The sequence below is a fragment of the Octopus sinensis genome, linkage group LG18 (assembly GCF_006345805.1).
Source record: "Octopus sinensis linkage group LG18, ASM634580v1, whole genome shotgun sequence".
Lineage (NCBI taxonomy): Eukaryota > Metazoa > Mollusca > Cephalopoda > Octopoda > Octopodidae > Octopus > Octopus sinensis.
In genome coordinates this window covers 43953743-43973524 of record NC_043014.1, presented here as the reverse complement: position 1 = coordinate 43973524, position 19782 = coordinate 43953743, and the positions used below count along the sequence as shown (strand labels likewise).

The window sequence follows — 19782 nt, the reverse complement described above, 5'->3', positions numbered from 1 at the left end:
TGGTGGACAACGAAAAACCTGGCTGATGACAGTCAAGGCTGATCTGGAACCCAACCTAAACCCCCATATCCACGGCGTTCACCGCTGGAATAGGGAGTGGTTGGAGATCACACGGTCGTTAGCCTCAAATCGCCAGGCCTGGTCGGCATTTGTGAGAAATGCAGCATTGTAATTTTTTCAAGACTTATACAAGCCCTCATACCGTTGGTGTCTACATATCAAATTTGAGCACAATCGGATGGAGGATGCCTGAGATCCTAGAAGACACACACACAGATAGACAGAACGGATTTTATATAATAGATATATACAATGTGTTTCCATCTACCAAATCCACTTACAAGACTTTGGTTAGCCCAGAGTTATGGTACAAAATGCTGTGCAGTGAGATTGAACCGGAGACCAATTGGGTGGGAAGCAAGCTTCTTAACCACATAACCACATCAGCACTTTTTGGTTGTTTATTACAAATAATTTTTATTTACTTCATTCCCAATTAACGCATTTTACTCACCTGCACTGTTACCTACCTGTGATAACCTTTTCTACTTGCTATTTGCTTTTAAATTATTAGGTTATCTGAGAACATTGACCTGAGATAAGTCATTCAAATTATTTTTGCTTTTGACTTGTTCTTTAATTTGTTTCAGTCATTTGACTGTGGCCATGCTGGAGCACGACCTTTTGACTTCTTTGTGCAGGAATTTTAATGTTATAGACCAGATTTAAAATGAAGACATACAAAGACAGACAAGAATATATAAAAAAATTGGGATACATACTTTGGTATTTGGCTTGCTTCTTCATCGAGGAGCTTTTGACAAGCTTGTGAAGATGCTGTCAACTCATCTTCTGGAATGTCTTCTGCGTTTTGGTTGTCATCTTTCGTGTCCATATCAGGAGGGGACACTGGAACCGTCTTTTTAATCTTTAAATACTTTCGCTTCTCCCTTAATTTCTCCAGAAGAGAACGTGCTTTGTCCTTGTCGACTTTCGGCAGTTTCATTGTTGTCTTGTTGCTCATGCCATCCTGAAGATGAGACTGGCTGGACTCGTCAAAGTGATGCGTTGCGCGAGTACTCGACAAATTACTCGGACTGGAAGAGCCACACGTGTCTGCGGGCTGGTCTTGTTGTTCGTCGGTTTTTAATTTCTTTGATGAGGAAGCATTCGCAGCTGCCATCGCAGCCTTCCGCTTCCTGATACTGAGCAACTTCTCAGAAATGCGTTGTCTTGCTGGTGAGATGGTGTCCGTTTTGGAAGCTTTCGTGTTGCTATTGCTTTTGTTGTTGTCCTTGCTGTCTTTCTCCGATTCCTTGGACTCTTCTTTTTCATTACTAGACTTCGATTCATTGTTCACTTCATCTGTTTTCTTCTCTTTTTTGCCATCGCCCTCATTATCAATATCATTGTCATCATCATCATCATCAACATCGTCATCGAGGTCTTTTAATTTAGTAGACAGTCCCTCTTCAGTATCCTTTTCACTAAAATTTAGGGAGTCTACATCGTCTTCATCACCAAATTCCTCATTAGAAATATCATCTTCGTCTTCATCAAAATCTTCTATATCTCCGTCTTCGAAGTTATCATTGTCCATATCTTCTTCCTCGTTAACAACATCCTTTTGTTCAGGCGCCGTCTCAGAGGAATTACTCTGTGCGAAGACATTCTCCACACGGCTGTCTTCTTCTGCTTGACTCGTCGATGCTGAAGAACTCGCAGGATCAGTACTGGCAGAAGCAACAGTAGAAGTAGCTGGAGTGCTAGACGAAGAGGTAGAAGATGAAGTAGAAGTCACAGAGGTGGATGCCTGTGAATTATGTTCTTTCGTTGCTGTGTGACTCGAGACGTGCGTCGATGAGGGCTGCTCAGGAAGCGGTGAAACAAAGACACGGTTTTGCTCACTTCCAGTGGAACCGGCAGCAGCGGAGTCGTAACCAGGGTCCGACTCTTTCTCGACTTTTATATTGGTCTTGATATCTTTGAAAGTCGTGGATACCCAGTTTTCATTTTCCTGCTCGACGTTCAAGTTTGGGTTCGCAGCAGGTGTCGATGATGGCTCAGGTAAGTAAAATACTATCTCTTTTTTGATATTGTCCTCTAACAAACTAGCTTTCATTGGTCCTTGGTCTTGCCCTTGCCAGTCTTGTGACACTACATTATTTCCTTGAGGTATTTGCTCACTTTTGAAAACCATTGAATCACTCTGCGATCCGTTTGTTTCAGTTGAATGCTTTGCATCTTTGGATGCAGAATCCATAGAACCTTTTGAATCTACATGCAAACTGTGCTCAGAAGACTGTGGCATATAATATGCAGAGTTGGGGCTATAAAAGTTTGACTCTGTTTTCACATTTTCTATTAATTTCTCTTTTACAGAACTGGATTCCCAATTCTGTTTAAGATCTTCATTTGATTGTAACTCTCGCTCCTGTTTCAAAACCAGTAACTCCCCATCGAGGGTTTTAGGGAGACTTTCACTTCCCTTAGAACAGGGATCAACAGGCGTAGAACTTTTTGATTCCCCTAACGTAGCATCGCTGTTTGTAGTATGGGAATCAGGGTCATCTGGCAACGGAGTTATATTGGGACTGAGCAAGAGTTCTTCATCTTCGGTGTTTTCAAGGCTTTTATTTAAATCAACACCGTCATCATTCAACAGCATATCATCATCAGTTTCGTAATCCGTTAAATCGCTTTTAACACTGGCCTTAAGCTTAGCATCAGGAGATTCCACTTTGGTCACATGCTGGGGCAGCTTCGTTACAGATGATGTATCTAAAGAAAAGAATCGATAAAAGATATTAGTATATCACTGACATTATTGTAACTATCATCATTACTACCTCTAACAACATCATTAACATGGATGTGAGTATTATTATTAATGGAATTTTAAAATAAATTCCATCAATTCATTTTCACAATAAAACAAACTGAAGTTTCTCAACATACACTAGGATAAAATTAACAACTAGAGATAATTTTCAGTAATCTCTCTCTATATAAAGTGCAAGTTGACCAAAATTGAGAGTATGATAGAAGAAGGCTTGCTCTTCCTTCCGTAGAAGAAAAAATTCGAATCGGACCATGTTAACATCAAAAAGGTGCTTTTTTTCTATGAAAATCCCTATCTTTTACGATTTTTTGACTGCTGTGTCATCATTTTTCGGTGTATTTCAACCAGAAAAATGTTCACTGAAAGAGAATAACAAGCTACATAATGCAAAATTTTTACTTTTCAAATATTCCAATTCTAAAGGGTCGAAATAAACCTGAGCAACGCTGGGCGATACTGCTAGTATAATGATAAGATTTTCATAAGGGCTAAAATAATATGTATATGGAAGTGAAACCCAAACTATTTATAAATACAACGGGATACATCTCATCAAACAAATTTATGTAAAGACAAAAATAATGGGAAGGAAGTTCTAAATACATGTGTGTGTGTGCATGCATGCATGCATGTAGTATACATGTATATGTATACACACAAACATGCAAGATTCAACAAGAAGCAGGGGAAGAGTACTTTAAACTGAATGTAGGGTATTATGTTTAATGAAACCAAAACTTCACATTTTGTAGTTCAAGGTTTTCAGTTCTCTGCTCCTCAGATAAAATATGAGGGGATCAAGAAATACAGGGTGTTCAAGAAGTCTTGGACACATTTCAAGTCCCCATATCTGCTGGACTATGATTGGTACTAAGATGAAACTGGTACCATTTTAAAGCTAAATTCATTAAGTTTTTTTTGTAATGCTAATGATTTTTTCAGATCCAGTAATGGCGTTCACTCAACCAGAAAAGGCGTTTTGCATTGTTGAATTTGCAAAAACTGAATCATGGACAAACCCGGAATCATGTGGCTGGTAAGCAAGCTACTTACCACACAGCCACAACTAGTTTTATCACAATGTATAGAATATACTCTTATTGTCCTAGTTTGATTATAGGAAAACTAGGACAATAAAAGTTTTTTTTTTTTACTGGGTAATAATTGAAAAGAAGATAAAAATAATGGCAAAAATAGTTTAAAAGGTTAAAAATAAAGCAAATAAAACTTTAATGGTAAGAGATAAAACAATAACAAAATATGAGATAAAGATGAATAACAGTTATAACTAGCAAAGGATTTGAGAAGAGGAGAAGAAGGAAGATTTCTTGTTTCATTTTCTTTATATTTTATGTTTTACAGGTGCAGTCGTTGCTTAAGAATTGTAAGCTAAAGCTGAAAGACAAACTGTTATGATTAGAAAGGTGTTCCTGGAATGGTATGTATTATTTATGACATGTGCACACAAATGGATATGTTCACGCATATACACACACTTATAAAGAGAGGTGTATAGATGCATAGACACGGCTAAGGCAAACAGAGGTGACATAATAATAATAATAATAATAATAATAAATGGTAAGATGGAAATGTTAAAAAAAATGAGTAAACAACTAGTCTCAGCTGCAAGATTTACAGTCTTATGAGATTGCATTGCAAAGGTGCGAAAATATGTAATAAACATATTTGTCCTTCTTACGTCTGTTTTTCCATGGTGGCATGGATTAGATGAATACAGATTACTGAGGCATGGTTTTATAGTTGGATACTCTCTCTGTTGTTAGCCCTTTACTTCAAAAAGAATCAAAGGATATTATTTTGTTTTTTTTTATTCCACTTGTCTTTGAAGGTGCAGATGTAGAGAATGCTTTGTTGATAAAAACATCAGAAAATATCTTCAGTTTTAGTTTAATACTTCCATGCAAAGATGTAGCATTTACACATGTGCACACATACATATATATATATATATATCAGTTATAAGGATCCATAAAGAATCAAGTGAAAGCGTGTGGCTTAGTGGTAAGGGTGTCAGCATCATGATCGTAAGATTGTGGTTTTGATTCCTGGACCAGGCAATGCGTTGTGTTCTTGAGCAAAACGCTTCGTTTCACATTGCTCCAGTCCACTCAACTGGCAAAAATGAGTAACGCTGCAATAGACTGGCGTCCCGTCCAGCTGGGGAACACATACGCCATTGAAACCAAGAAACCGTGCCCATGAGCTTGGCTAGGCTTTAAAAGGGCACAGTGAAGGCACGTGGCTTAGTGGTTAGGGTGTCAGCATCATGATCGTAAGATTGCGGTTTCGATCCCTGGACCAAGTGACGCGTTGTGTTCTTGAGCAAAACACATCGTTTCACGTTGCTCCAGTCCACTCAGCTGGCAAAAATGAGTAACGCTACGATGGGCTGGCGTCCTGTCCAGCTGGGGAACACATTAGCCATAGAAACCAGGAAACCGGGCCTATGAGCCTAGCTAAGCTTTAAAAGGGCGCATTTTTGTTTTATTTTTATTATAAAGAATCAACATGAAGCATGCCACTAATTGTGTAGACAGAATCACACAGAGCAGAGAGTAAACCAATTCACTATCAGTGCAGAAGGCACTGATGAAGTTAAGACAGTGTTGTCGGGTAATCTGCAATTCTAATAGAAAAGAAAATATTCAACAAAGAATAAAATAAATAGTGTGGCATAAATAAGACAATACAAACAGATGGATTTCCGAGTGTTGCTATGGTTGTTTGTGTTAAGAATTTCTATTTTGATGTCAATATAAATACAGGTATGTAAGCAAAAAGGTTATGCAATACTCTCTTCTAATCTTTTACTTGTTTCAGTCATTTGACTGTGGCCATGCTGGAGCACCGCCTTTAGTCGAGCAAATCGACCCCAAGACTAATTCTTTGTAAGCCCAGTACTTATTCTATTGGTCTCTTTTGCCGAACCGCTAAGTGACGGGGATGTAAACACGCCAACATTGGTTGTCAAGCAATGCTAGGGGGACAAACACAGACACACAAATATATACACACACATATATATATATATATATATACATATATATATACATATATATATATATACATATATACGACAGGCTTCTTTCAGTTTCCGTCTACCAAATCCACTCACAAGGCATTGGTCGGCCCGGGGCTATAGTAGAAGACACTTGCCCAAGATGCCACGCGGTGGGACTGAACCCGGAACCATGTGGTTGGTAAGCAAGCTACTTACCACACAGCCACTCCTGTGCCTGTGCAACTTCTCAAAACAGAACGGAGTTTGGGAGTTGCACAGTGTGTTTATTGCATAACATGTAGAACTATTGGGTTGTCCGGAAAGTTTGTGCCGATTTATAGTAGCTTACTTTTTCGACTTATTTTAGAACATGGTTGAGTCCATGAAACAGGATTTGACTACACCTTCATTTAGAGCACAGTTTAAGCTATCTTTTCTTGGAAGAAGGTTTATGTTCCTATAACCTGTGTTAATTCTGTAACCCTTTAAAATGGAAGATAAGAAAGTTCATTTTCGGCACTTGATGCTTTGGGAACCAGACAAAAATTGCTGCAGCTCGGCTGGGATGTGTTACCCCACCCTCTATATTCACCAGATATTGCTCCTTCGGATTTCCACTTATTCAGGTCTCTGCAGAATAGTCTTAATGATAAAAATTTCAATTCCTTGAATGAAGTAAAAAGATACCTTGATGAATTCTTTGCCATGAAACCACCTCGATTCTGGGAAGAGGGTATTTTCAAGTTAAAGGAAAGATGGAGACGCATTGTGCAACAAAATGGTTCATATTTGGTTGATTAAAAATGTAATGGCACGTATCTATAGACCTTTTCCTTTCCTTTAAAAATCGGCACGAACTTTCCGGACAACCCAATATATTATGCTTCCATGAAACTAAAAGCTTCTAACGAAACAACTGTAGCAACACTCAGAAATCCATTTGGTTGTTTCTGTTTTATTCTACACATACACACAAATATATCATGGGCCTCCATCAATTCAACTGCCTACATTATAGACATCAATACACACACACACAGTGTCTTATTATCCAGTACCAACTAATTTGGGGACTGTTTGACTTTTACTTGGTCAACTTGTTTGCAGACATGATTTGTGTCATAGCAATCATTATATTTATTTTGATTATATTCATATATTTATATTCCAAAACTGGCCTTTTAGAACAACACACCACTGGTCTAAAATATCAGTTTCTTCTTTTTTTTTTTTTTGCTTTTCCTTCTTAGCATGTTTCAGTTTTACTAATAGCGTTTCATGATATGAATGGTTGCAGAAAACAAACATGTTTATTACAAGAGAACAACGAGATAAAAATATACATATTCTCTTTTATATGATAAATCACAGTCGTTCATTCTCTTTTATTTTATTTTTTTTTTTTTTCATATAAGACTTTATGTCAAAGCTTTGAGAAAATTTATAATTATATACAATTATTCATTGAAGTCTTTCAGCGAATAATATTGTTTTGGACCAAGTTGAGGGGGGTACTGTATGGAGTGCATGTGAGTTTTGTTGCCACTTCATGCATATGCATATATGGGTGTATGTGTGTATGTATGTATGTGGTATGTATGTAAGCATTTATATATATATATTTATATATATACATACATATATATATGTATGTGTGCTAATTTGAGTGTGTGTGTATGCATGTTTTTATACACACACACACTCACATGACCACACGTATATATATATGTATGTGTATGTATATATATATATATATATATATATATATTATATATATATATATATATATATATTATATATATATATATATGTATATACATATATATATATATGTATGTATACAAATATATCTATCTATCTATATATATATATATATACATATATATATATGTATGTGTGGTCATGTGAGTGTGTGGATGTGTGTGTGTGCATATTTTTATATACACACACAGTCACATACACAGACACATAATTAACATGGCTCTTAGTTTTAAATTTAAAATGCTTCAAATGAAATTAGTGAAGCACTAGAGTAGTATAAATAAAGACATTAGAGAATTAAGAGTGAAATACCCGAGGGTATGTTGTTTTGGTACTGCACTGAAAGGAGTGAATGTTGGACAGAAAACAAAACAAAACAAAAAAAAAAAAAAAAACCCCACTTGATATCCAATTAATTAAATGAGTGCAAGTCCAATCAACAGAGGTAAATGAAACAGAACACAGTAAACAATTCAGAATAATGGAAAAATTACAATTACAAATAATACGAGTATAAACATCCATACCCATCGGATATTTCCGTCAACAAAGACAATTGCAGGAAGTTATAAAAGACATGGAACAAGAGAGCTGTAGAAATAACTGCAATATGTTTGTTTATTGCTTCGATAAAATGGATGAGAGAGAGAGAGAAGCAGATGGGCAGACAGACAAGGAATAAGAGCAAGGGCCGTTGAATGCTGAGTTTGAACAAACAATTCTAGTTCAGAGGACAACATAGAAAATGGCAGTCAAAAAAAAAAAATAATAATAATAAAAATAAAATAAACAAACCTGAAGACCTTATTTGGAGATACTTCAAAATAATTCATGCAAATGTAAGAATTTGTAAACTTATCCAACCCATATTGTCAGAAAAAAAATTAAAGGGAAAAAACCCCCAAAAAACAAACAAACCTGAAGACCTTATTTGGAGATACTTCAGTAATTCATGAAAATGTAAGAATTTGTAAACTTATCCAACCCATATTGTCAGAACAGCAAATTTGAGGAAAAAAATAATAATAAACAAACCTGAAGACCTTATTTGGCGATGCTCCGATAATTCATGCAAATGTAAGAATTTGTAAACTTGTCCAACCCATATTGTCAGAACAGAAAATTTGGGTGAAAAATAATAATAATAAATAAAATAAACAAACCTGAAGATCTTATTTGGAGATACTCCAATAATTCATGCAAATTGATGTAAGAATTTGTAAACTTATCCAACCCATATTATCAAAACAGAAAATTTGAGGGAATAAAACCCTAAAAAAACCTTGAAGACCTTATTTGGAGATACTTCAATAATTCATGCAAATTCATGTAAGAATTTGTAAACTTATCCAACCCATATTGTCAGAACAGAAAATTTGAGGGAAAAAAAAAAAAAAATGAAATAAACAAACCTGAAGACCTTATTTGGAGATACTTCAAAATAATTCATGCAAATGTAAGAATTTGTAAACTTGTCCAACCCATATTGTCAGAACAGAAAATTTGAGGAAAAACAAATAATAAAAAATAAAATAAACAAACCAATTCATGCAAATTCATGTAAGAATTTGTAAACTTGTCCAACCCATATTATCAGAACAGAAAATTTGAGGGAAAAAAAAATAATAAAAAATAAATTAAACAAACCTGAAGACCTCATTTGGAGATACTTCAATAATTCATGTAAGAATTTGTAAACTTGTCCAACCCATATTGTCAGAACAAAAAATTTGAGGAAAAACAAATAATAAAAAATAAAATAAACAAACCTGAAGACCTTATTTGGAAATACTCCGATAATTCATGCAAATTCATGTAAGAATTTGTAAACTTGTCCAACACATATTATCAAAACAGAAAATTTGAGGGAAAAAAATAATAAAAAATAAAATAAACCAACTAGAAGACCGTATTTGGAGATACTTCAATAATTCATGCAAATGTAAGAATTTGTAAAGTTGTCCAACCCATATTGTCAGAACAGAAAATTTGAGGAAAAACAAATCTGAAGACCTTATTTGGAGATACTTCAATAATTCATGCAAATTCATGTAAGAATTTGTAAACTTGTCCAACCCATATTATCAGAAGAGAAAATTTGAGAAACAAAAAAGGAAAAAAAAACACCTACAGAAACTAATGAAATACCTACCTAAATTTGAAGGGTCCCGAGAAGCATCTTGTTCCAGTATGGGCAAAGATGCGGTTGATTGACTTTCAGACTTTGTGTCGTTGAGAAAAGCGTGTTTATCATCAGGCGGTCGGTCGTTCTCTCTCTCTGCGGAACCTGTAGCCGTTGCGGCACCAGATGAAATGCATGCATACTGTGTCTGTGAGTCAGAGTAAGTGTCTGACGAACTGTTGGTATCAGGGTTAGCACAAGAAAGATCATTCTCTTCCTTGATAGTATGTTTAGTGTCTGGCTCGGAATTCTCCAGCTTCACACGTACCTGCTGATCGCTAGACTCCATTGGTGCATCAACAGTGAGATCATGCTTCCAGTCGTTACTAGAGTTTGTTGACGATGCACTATGGGAATCTGGCATGGCCACCACTACGGAACTCGTAGTAGAAGCTCCCTCTACTACCTGTGACCTGTGAGATGTGGTGGAGCTATCATCATTGTTATTGTTGTTGTTGTTGGCTGTTGTGTTTGTGTTGTTGGTGTTTGTGGGTGAGTTTTGTACAGTGGTTTCATTGTGTTGCGTTCTAACGGAGGGATGTGTAAATATGGGAGGTGATGGAGACAAGGTGGTTAGATGTGGTGGTGGTTTTATTATTGTGTTTGGATGAGAATTACCTACAAATGAAGGCAACGCTTTGTCGATGCCGGTTGAGCCAACAATTTGCTGTACGTCAGAAGTATCCATTGGACGGCAACTCTGTGATATCATAGACTCTAACGTAGATGCAGCATGAGGTTTAGAAAGCGAGAGCTGATGCTCTGACACCGTTGTATCTGCCTCGACTCGTACGTCCGCTGATGAAGGGACCACACTGGGTTCGGCTGTTGGGACTACTTCTTCGATGCGGCATGTCGACGCTACACCACTCTGACTGTCATCCGCAATAGCCACCAAGTTGTGGTCGCCAACAAGACCTGCCTTGGAGACAAGTTTATTGTCCATGCCAATTTTGAACTCAAATTTGGTGACTAAACTTAACTCACTAGAATTGTCCGAGTTCATATTACAAGACACACGCTGAGAAAAGCCAGACACGGGGGTGATATTTGGATTTTTTATATGGAAGGTCCCTTCCATCACTTTTGGTGAGTTGGAAATGTTTACAGAAACATTCGCTTCATCACAGACCTTTTTCTGGGAGGGCTGTTGGTTTGGTGGAGAAAGCTCAAGCTTTCGTTTGCTGAGCTGGCTGATGTCCACATAACTGGGTTGGCTCAGCAAGGTAGCCGAAGGATTGTTGGTCCCTAGTAAACTATCTATAGCAACTGGAATGTTGACATCTTTGTGTAATCCACCAGTATGGCCGTCAGCAGGTATAATCCTGGTCACCGCTTGCTGCCGGTTGTTGTCCAAATTAAATAAATGGTGTTGATCGACGTTGGATGAAATGGCATCTTCGGAGTCTTTTATTTTAACTGTCTGACCGTAGTGAGTCCGCACAAAGGTTTCATGAGGATGGCTTGTTGCTTCGATGGATCGTTGGTTGTGTAAATGAGAGTCGCTTTGCGGGGAACGGTGGTCAGGTTGAATCGTGTCATCGTCGTCGATGATGATGTGAACTTGTGAAGTGTTGTTGTCAACACTTTGGTCGGGCAGCATCGGCCGAATGCCACTGATCAGAGGGTTTTTGGGGAAAGAACAACTTACCTGATGATAGTCATATTCTTTTTTGGGGACAATATTTGTACAATCAATGACATCTGTATTTTCTGGCTGCGAACTCTCAACAAGCATACTACTACTACTATTACCACTATTACTTCTGTCGTAAGTCCGAGGATTCTCAATGACAGATTTATATGCTCTGTCCTTATCTCTGTTATTTCGGCGAGGCACATTACACCGAAACGGTGAATCAGACTGCTTGATGTCAATAATTTCAATGTCTGGGTCAGTCTGGTCACTACACGAGGGGCTAGAATGGGGTTGCAGCGGTTTTCGAGAAATATCAGCAGTAGAAAAACTACAGTTTTTGGTAGAAGATGTGGAACTAGGGTATCGACCGAGATCTTCTAGTTCTCGAAGAGTATTAGCCTCGATGCGGTCTAGAGCAGCTAGACCCGATTCTGGTTCATTGTTTGAGTTCTTCACATTCATTCTGTCTTTGTATGAAGGATACATGGAGTCTGGTGACTTTTCATATGTGATTTTAGATGAAAGTTTCTCAGCAGAATCATAACGCATGTTTTTCAAAGGACTTCTTCGATTTGAGCCAGAGTCAATCTCAGCCTGGTCACTGACTTGGTTTTCTGTTTCGCAAGAGTCCTGCAAATGAAGAAGAAACAATATAAAATTTATAAACCAGCAAGGAAATTTATTCAATTTGAGTGAATCAATTTGATTATGATAATTTCTGGATCCAGTTTGGTTTCATAAGGGTAACAAAAATGTCAATATTGTGGCATTCAAATATTTTACAGGAAGCTTACTACTATTGCTGCTGCTGATGATGATGATGAATATTACAATTACATATTCCCTAACAAGCACAAGATAATAGGTAAATGGCCAAGTTGACTGGTGAAATTTGAACTTCACCGTAACCAGCTGAGCATGTCCCTTAGTGGCTCATATGTGCATATCTGAGCATGAGCAGGAGTAGTGGGGGAGCATCATAGTCATGTGTTGAGAGGAATTCTTTTTTGAGGTGGGGGTTGAATAATTCATCCCTGGAAACATGAGTATTTCATTCATCGTCTTTAAACAAACCTTATTCAGGGACCTTTGGAGCAGGATGGGGTACCTGACCTGGAGAAAATTTTAACAGGGCTCCACCTGCAGGGTCATGCACTATTTATCCTGATACGAGATCACCATGTCACACACATATGGTTGTGATGCATGTGTCTGGTGTACCCTTATCAGATGGGTATATTGGGCTTCGTATAATTATACCCCAGGGTCATTTCGATGGTATGCATTGCTCGCTTATTCAGTAATAATAATAATAATAATAATATGATGATGAGGATGATGATGATGATGATGAGGAGGAGGAGGGAGCAAAACCAATTTCAGATAAATTTACTTTTATATTTTTTACATCTATAAATTCATTGGTGGCAATGAATTTTCAATGGTCAAGTCACTGATTTATTGCATTTGTGATGGTGAGTGTGACAAGCAGATATCTGTGCAACTCAAGCAGAATACCACAAGGTAATTTGTTTGATGAAGGTGTGTGGCCTAATGGTTGGGACGTTGCAGTTTCAATACCTGGAGCAAACAGTGTGTTGGGTTCTTAACCTAAACATTTCGTTTCCCTTCGCTCCAGTTCACTTAACTACAAATGAGTATGATATAGCTGAATGCTTCAATGCTGTAGATCAGTGATTGTCAAGCAGGGAGCATATATGGTCTCTGGGGGTCCATATAAGATTTTTGGGGGTCCACACAAGCAAAGTAGCAAATTGGGGATTCACAGTAATATTTTAAGGGTTCATGAAAAATTTTTGCTTTAGATATATTTATTGCAAGAAACAGCTGGGTTTCCTTCTCTGACATTTTACAGGGCCCACTATGTTGGGATGCCGGGCGAAATGCTTAGCGGCATTTCATCTGCCGTTACATTTTGAGTTCAAATTTCACCGAGGTCGACTTTGCCTTTCATCCTTTCAGGGTTGATAAATTAAGTACCAGTTACGCACTGGGGTTGATGTAATTGACTTAATCCCTTTGTCTGTTCTTGTTTGTCCCCTCTATGTTTAGCCCCTTATGGGTAATAAAGAAATAAGAAACATCTAGGTTTCCCTCTCTGACATTTTACATGGCCCAATATGTAAGGATGCTGGGGGAAATGCTTAGCGGTATTTCGTCTGTCGAAAGGCGGCGAGCTAGCAGAATCGTTAGCACGTCGGGCGAAATGCTTAGCGGTATTTCGGCTGCCGTTATATTGTGAGTTCAAATTCCGCCGAGGTCGACTTTGCCTTTCATCCTTTCGGGGTCGATAAATTAAGTACCAGTTAAGCACTGGGGTTGATATAATCGACTTAATACCTATGTCTGCCCATGTTTGTCTCCTCTATGTTTAGCCCCTTGTGGCTAATAAAGAAATAGAAATAGGTATTTCGTCTGTCGTTACATTCTGAGTTCAAATTCCGCTGAGATCGACTTTGCCTTTCATCTTTTCAGGGTTGATTAAATAAGTACCAGTTACACACTGCGTCAATGTAATCGACTTAATCCCTTTGTCTGTCCTTGTTTGTCCCCTCTATGTTTAGCCCCCTGTGGGCAATAAAGAAATAAAATATGTCTCCAGCCACTGAAACATTCTCTCAAAAAGTGTTATTGCAAATTTACACAAGTGGAAGTGTGAAAAACGGTGTAGGAATTTCGAAAGAAATATCTATAAAATTAATTTTTAATCCTTTGGTATTCGGATTACTCTGCCAAATTTAATGCTTATTTATTCAAATTGTCTTGAATTAATCATGCATTATCTTGCCGCTTCAAGAATTTAATGATGTGATTGCTCATTCTTAGAATACCTTTACAGGGTAGGTGTGAAGGGTTGGGTCTGGCTGAATTTAACATTACATAGATGGAATATTTTGGCAGGTTATGCCTGGTTTAAATGCTAAATGGTTAACCCTTTCGTTATGAACCCAGCTGAAATCGGCCCTGGTTCTGAGTACAAATGTCTTGTTTTCATTAGTTTTGAATTAAAAACTTACACCAAACCTTAGTCACAATTTATGTTCCTAACACTAGCTTAATGATAACTAAGTTATTTTACTAAATTCTTTGTTATATTTAAAGTAATTGAAAGAAACACAGAGCATCTCAACAGAAATATGGTAACAAAAGGGTTAAATTATATTGGAACCTTGGATCTATTATATGAAACATCTCCTTTTGATACCAACTAGCCTAAAACCACTTCTGGCTCTGTTGTACAAATGTCGTGTTTTCATAAGTTTTGAATTAAAATCTTCCACCAAACCTTGAGTCACAATTTATGTTCCTAACACTAGCTGAATGATAACTAAGTTCATCATCATCATCATCATCATAAGTTATTTTACTAAATTCTTTGCAATATCTAAAATAATTGAGAGAAACACAGAGCATCTCAAAATAAATGCAGTAACGAAAGGGTTAAACATCAGATGGCTATGGGGAGGGGGTCCATCAGAATGAAATGGTAACCGAAGAGGTCCATAAATGAAAAAAAAAAATGGTTGACAACCACTACTGTAAACGGTGAAACTTACCAAAGTTGTGGTATCAGAAACTGATGAGTTCTGATTCTGTACAGGCTCTTCACATACATCTCTCGGGGTCGTACTGCTGCATTCTACAATGGAGGTTTCTTCACATGGTAATCTCTGCGGAAGAAAAAAGAAAACAACAATCCTTATTATCACCATCACTTATTAGCATCATAATCATCATCAACATTTAATATATTTTTATGGTGCCCCAGCATGGCCACAGCTCGTGAGCTGAAACTAGATAAATAAATAAAAAACTAGTGTTCTGTTTGTTTTGCTACAACACATGGGCTGTCTTTGGATGGTTCCAGCAGTATTTTGCTTTTGTTTTTTTTTTTTTGTTTTTTTCTATTGAAAAAAGAATTAGTAACATTTTCCATTGGACAATCTCCAATTTGTCATTTTAGAAAGAGATGCTGTGAGTAATCTTTATCACAGCGCAATATGTATTTCTTTGCTACCCACAAGGGGCTAAACACAGAGGGGATAAACAAGGACAGACAAACGGATTAAATCGATTACATCGACCCCAGTGCGTGATTGGTACTTGATTAATCGACCTCCGAAAGGATGAAAGGCAAAGTTGACCGTGGCAGAATTTGAACTCAGAACGTAACGGCAGATGAAATACCTATTTCTTTACTACCCACAAGGGGCTAAACACAGAGAGGACAAACAAGGACAGACACACGGATTAAATCGATTACACCAACCCCAGTGTGTAACTGGTACTTGATTAATCGACCTCTGAAAGGATGACAGGCAAAGTCAGCCTTGACGGAATTTGAACTCAGAACGTAACGGCAGACGAAATACCTATTTCTTTACTACCCACAAGGGGCTAAACACAAGGACAAAGAAACAGATTAAGTCGATTATATCGACCCCAGTGCGTAACTGGTACTTGATTAATCGACCCCGAAAGGATGAAAGGCAAAGTCAACCTCGGCGGAATTTGAACTCAGAACGTAACGCCAGACGAAATACCACTAAACATTTTGCCTGGCGTGTTAACGATTCTGCCATCTCACCGCCTTAGCTGGTGTTGTTGTTCTTGTTGCTGTCCATTTATTACTAACACACAAGTGTGATATGGCAACAGTATCAAATATCAATATATCATTATCATTATTGTTGTTGTTGTTATTACTGTTTTCGTATGATGAGTGTGGCAGAAGTAATCACATAAGTTACCAGCTAACTACTGAGAAATAAAACTTCAGCTGTGGAAATGAAATGAAATGAAATATGGCTTTGGTATGAATCAACAAAAGATTAATAGATACTTCGTTAATAGGATATCAGCTGGTAGTTCAGAAAAATAATGATGGGAGAAAGAGAAAATAAAAAAGACTTTTTTTTTTCCAAAGACAGGATGAGAAAACAATATTTAGTATAAAAACAAAGAGAGAAAAGGAAAAAAAAATACTTTGTATGATAAACATTTGTTTGTGACATTCTAAGTATGACATTGTTGTATTATAAAATTGGTAGTGCCATTATCAACATCATCAACATCACCACTACCAATATGAGTACCAGCATCACTTATCACTACAACTAGCACCACCAATATCATCCACCGCTAGCATCAGTATCATTATCATCACACATCACTATACACATTATCAAACGATAAAGATGCCAAGAGAGTGAAGTTATGTAGTTTTTAGTTTCAACTCTGTAGGTACTAGGTTCAAATCCATCTTGCTAGTATAATAAAAGTGACTCAACAAATTACTGCGAGGGGAAGAGGGGGAAGTGGAGAGAGAGAGAGATTACAAGGATTTGCTGTATTAGGGCATGGCCCCGAAATGTGAAAACACAGTATGTACTATCATCTTCATCATTTAACATACGTTGTCCATGGTGGCATGGGTTGGATGGTTTGACCAGAACCAGTAAGCTGAGGAACTGCACCAGATTCCAGTCTGATTTGGCATGGTTTCTACAGCTGGATGTCCTTCCTAACACCAACCACTCCAAGAGTATAATGGATGCTTTTATGTGCCACCGGTAAGATTTCACTTGGCTTGATGGGCCTTCTACTCAGGCATGGCATATTGCCAAAGGTTTTGGTCATTTACCATTGCCTCTGTGGAGCCCAACACTTAAAAGGTGCTTTTTAATGTGCCACCAGAATTGGCCACATAGCCTCCATGAGGCCCAACCCTCCAAAGGTACTTTTTAAATGCCAAGGCAGAGGCTGGCAGAATCGTTAGCATACCGGGCAAAATGCTTAGTGGTATTTCGTCTGCCACTATGGTCTTAGTTCAAATTCCGCCAAGGTCGACTTTGCCTTTCATCCTTTCGGGGGTCAATAAATTAAGTACCAGTTACGCACTGGGGTCAATATAATCAACTTAATTCGGTTGTCTGTCCTTGTTCGTTCCCTCTGTGTTTAGCCCCTTGTGGGTAGTAAAGAAATAGGTATTTGGACCAGGGCGGAAAATATTACCTTGCTATTGAAATAGATGACAGTTAAGCAACAGAGAGAGCATCCAGTCATATAAATTCTGCCCCAACAAATATCATCTGATCCACGCAAGAGAGAAAAGTGGAAAGTATGATGGTGATGATGAAGTTGAAGATGATGATGATGATGATGATGATGAAGATGGTGATGATGAAGATGATGATGATGATGATGACTGTCTTACATGATGCAAATTGCTGCAGCAAAGTCTTGCTCTTTTAACTTACTTAAAATTCCTCTTAAAAGTTCAAGGCTTCCTCTGGGTTTAATCACAATACTTACCTATTCAGCACATACATAACGGCAGTATTTCATACCTATTCAAAATTGACAGGTATTATGATTAAACAGAAAGAGAGCTTTAACTTTGTACAGGGAAATAAGGCAGGACTCGGGCAAGTCTTTTGTCTCAGAATTTTGCAGCACTGACAAAGAATATTTTTAACTTTCATCTTTCAAACAAGCTGGATCTGGACACCATAACGACAGTATTATTTATTCAAACACAACTGTATCTTAACTGATTAACACGTTAGCTGAATTAAAGCTAACATATTTAATGAGAGATCGATAAAAAGCTAACTAAAACTAGTAAGATTATAATTCTGTAGAATTACAAAGAATTATAATCTTACTGTTCACCTCATCTTTGGAAACGAAATATTTTAAAAAAACATTTTACATGTACAGTGCATCTCTATAAGTTTCAGCTCTGATTGTAATCGGGTGTCTTGTTCATGAATGTGATATAAGAGGGTGAGAGGTATTATCATGAGTTTAAGGATAAAGATTTTTAGATTGAATCCAAAGTAGTGCTGTATAGAAATTCAAGAAGAAGAGAGCCAATGGCGATTCAAAGTAGTAAAGGAAAACCAAACAGAACAGAGTAGATATAAAAAAAAAGTGTTGCACCTCCAACAATGAGTTTAGTAAGTTTGAAAACTCATAATTGTATCAACTCAGATATCTTTAATTTTTTACTTGTTTCAGTCATTGAGTTGTGGCCATGCTGGGGCACAGCCATCATTGGTTTTAGGCAAAAAAAATCAACTCCGGTACCTAAATTTTATATAAGTCTAGTACATAGTCAACTGATCTCTTTTACCGAACTGCTAAGTTAGGGGGACATAAATAAACCAACACCACAACACCAGTTGTCAAGTGGTGGTAGGGGACAAACACAGACACACACAGATATACGAGAGATGCTGAAAAATTCTTCTGGCTTCGGGTAAAGGAAAATACAAGAGGATCAGCTAATTATGATTTTATTCAACATATTCCCCTCTAATTGCAGTGGTCCTTCAGTTTTTCTAAGCTCTGTAAAAGAACCCAGAAAGTTGGGCTTCCACCAGGCCTTTCACAATACCCTTCTACACAGTTTCCAACTATCAAACTCACAGGGCTTTGGTCGGCCAAGTGCTATAAAAGATGACACCTCCCAATGGTATAGAGCAGTGGGACTGAACCTGAAAACCACATTGCATAGCAAGCTTCCTAACCACCCAGCCATGGCTCTCCCTACATTTATATATTTAAAAAAAATAACACTAAGTATGGGATCTAGAAGACCACTAACTGTAGAAAAATAAGGAATGGCTGTGTGGTAAGTAGCTTGCTTACAAACCACATGGTTCCAGGTTCAGTCCCATTGCGTGGCACCTTGGGCAAGTGTCTTCTACTATAGCCTCGGGCCAACCGAAGCCTTGTGAGTGGATTTGGTAGACGGAAACTGAAAGAAGCCCGTCGTATATATGTTTTTATATATATATGTATGTGTGTGTGTACATGTTTGTGTGTGTGTACATGTTTGTGTGTCTGTGTTTGTCCCACCAACCAACATTGCTTGACAACCGCTGCTGGTGTGTTTATGTCCCCGTAACTTAGCAGCTCAGCAAAAGAGACCGATAGAATAAGTACCTGGCTTACAAAGAATAAGTCTTGGGATTGATTTGCTCGACTAAAGGCGGTGCTCCAGCATGGCTGCAGTCAAATGACTGAAACAAGTAAAAGAGTAAATTAATAATTTAATTTGAGAGCAAGCACGGGAGACAACTCTGAACATGTTTCTATCTTATTCAGACTGCAACAGTAAGATTTTCAGCCTTCTCACCTTTGATAGCAGTAAACAACATGGGGGGAGGAATCAACATCTCTGATAGTCCGTTTGAATAGAATGCACACTGTCAACGTAGCTAATACCATTAGTAATTATGTATGTTAAGTGGTTGATAAGCAAAGAAAGAAGATGAGGCAGCAAAGTGACACTGGAGGCATTA

The 19782-nt window shown here is 37.5% G+C and overlaps 1 protein-coding gene across 5 annotated transcripts in view; it reads right to left on the bottom strand.

Moving 5' to 3' along the window:
- Positions 1-19782, bottom strand: part of LOC115221195 — a 711260-nt gene that overhangs the window by 98510 nt on the left and 592968 nt on the right. For all 5 annotated transcript variants that reach the window (XM_029791347.2, XM_036510940.1, XM_029791345.2 and 2 more), the window contains 3 exons: positions 15028-15141; positions 9781-12079; positions 783-2781 (listed from right to left, as the gene is read on the bottom strand). In XM_029791347.2, the coding sequence (XP_029647207.1) occupies positions 783-2781; positions 9781-12079; positions 15028-15141 (4412 nt within the window). The remainder of the gene's footprint in view (positions 1-782; positions 2782-9780; positions 12080-15027; positions 15142-19782) is intronic.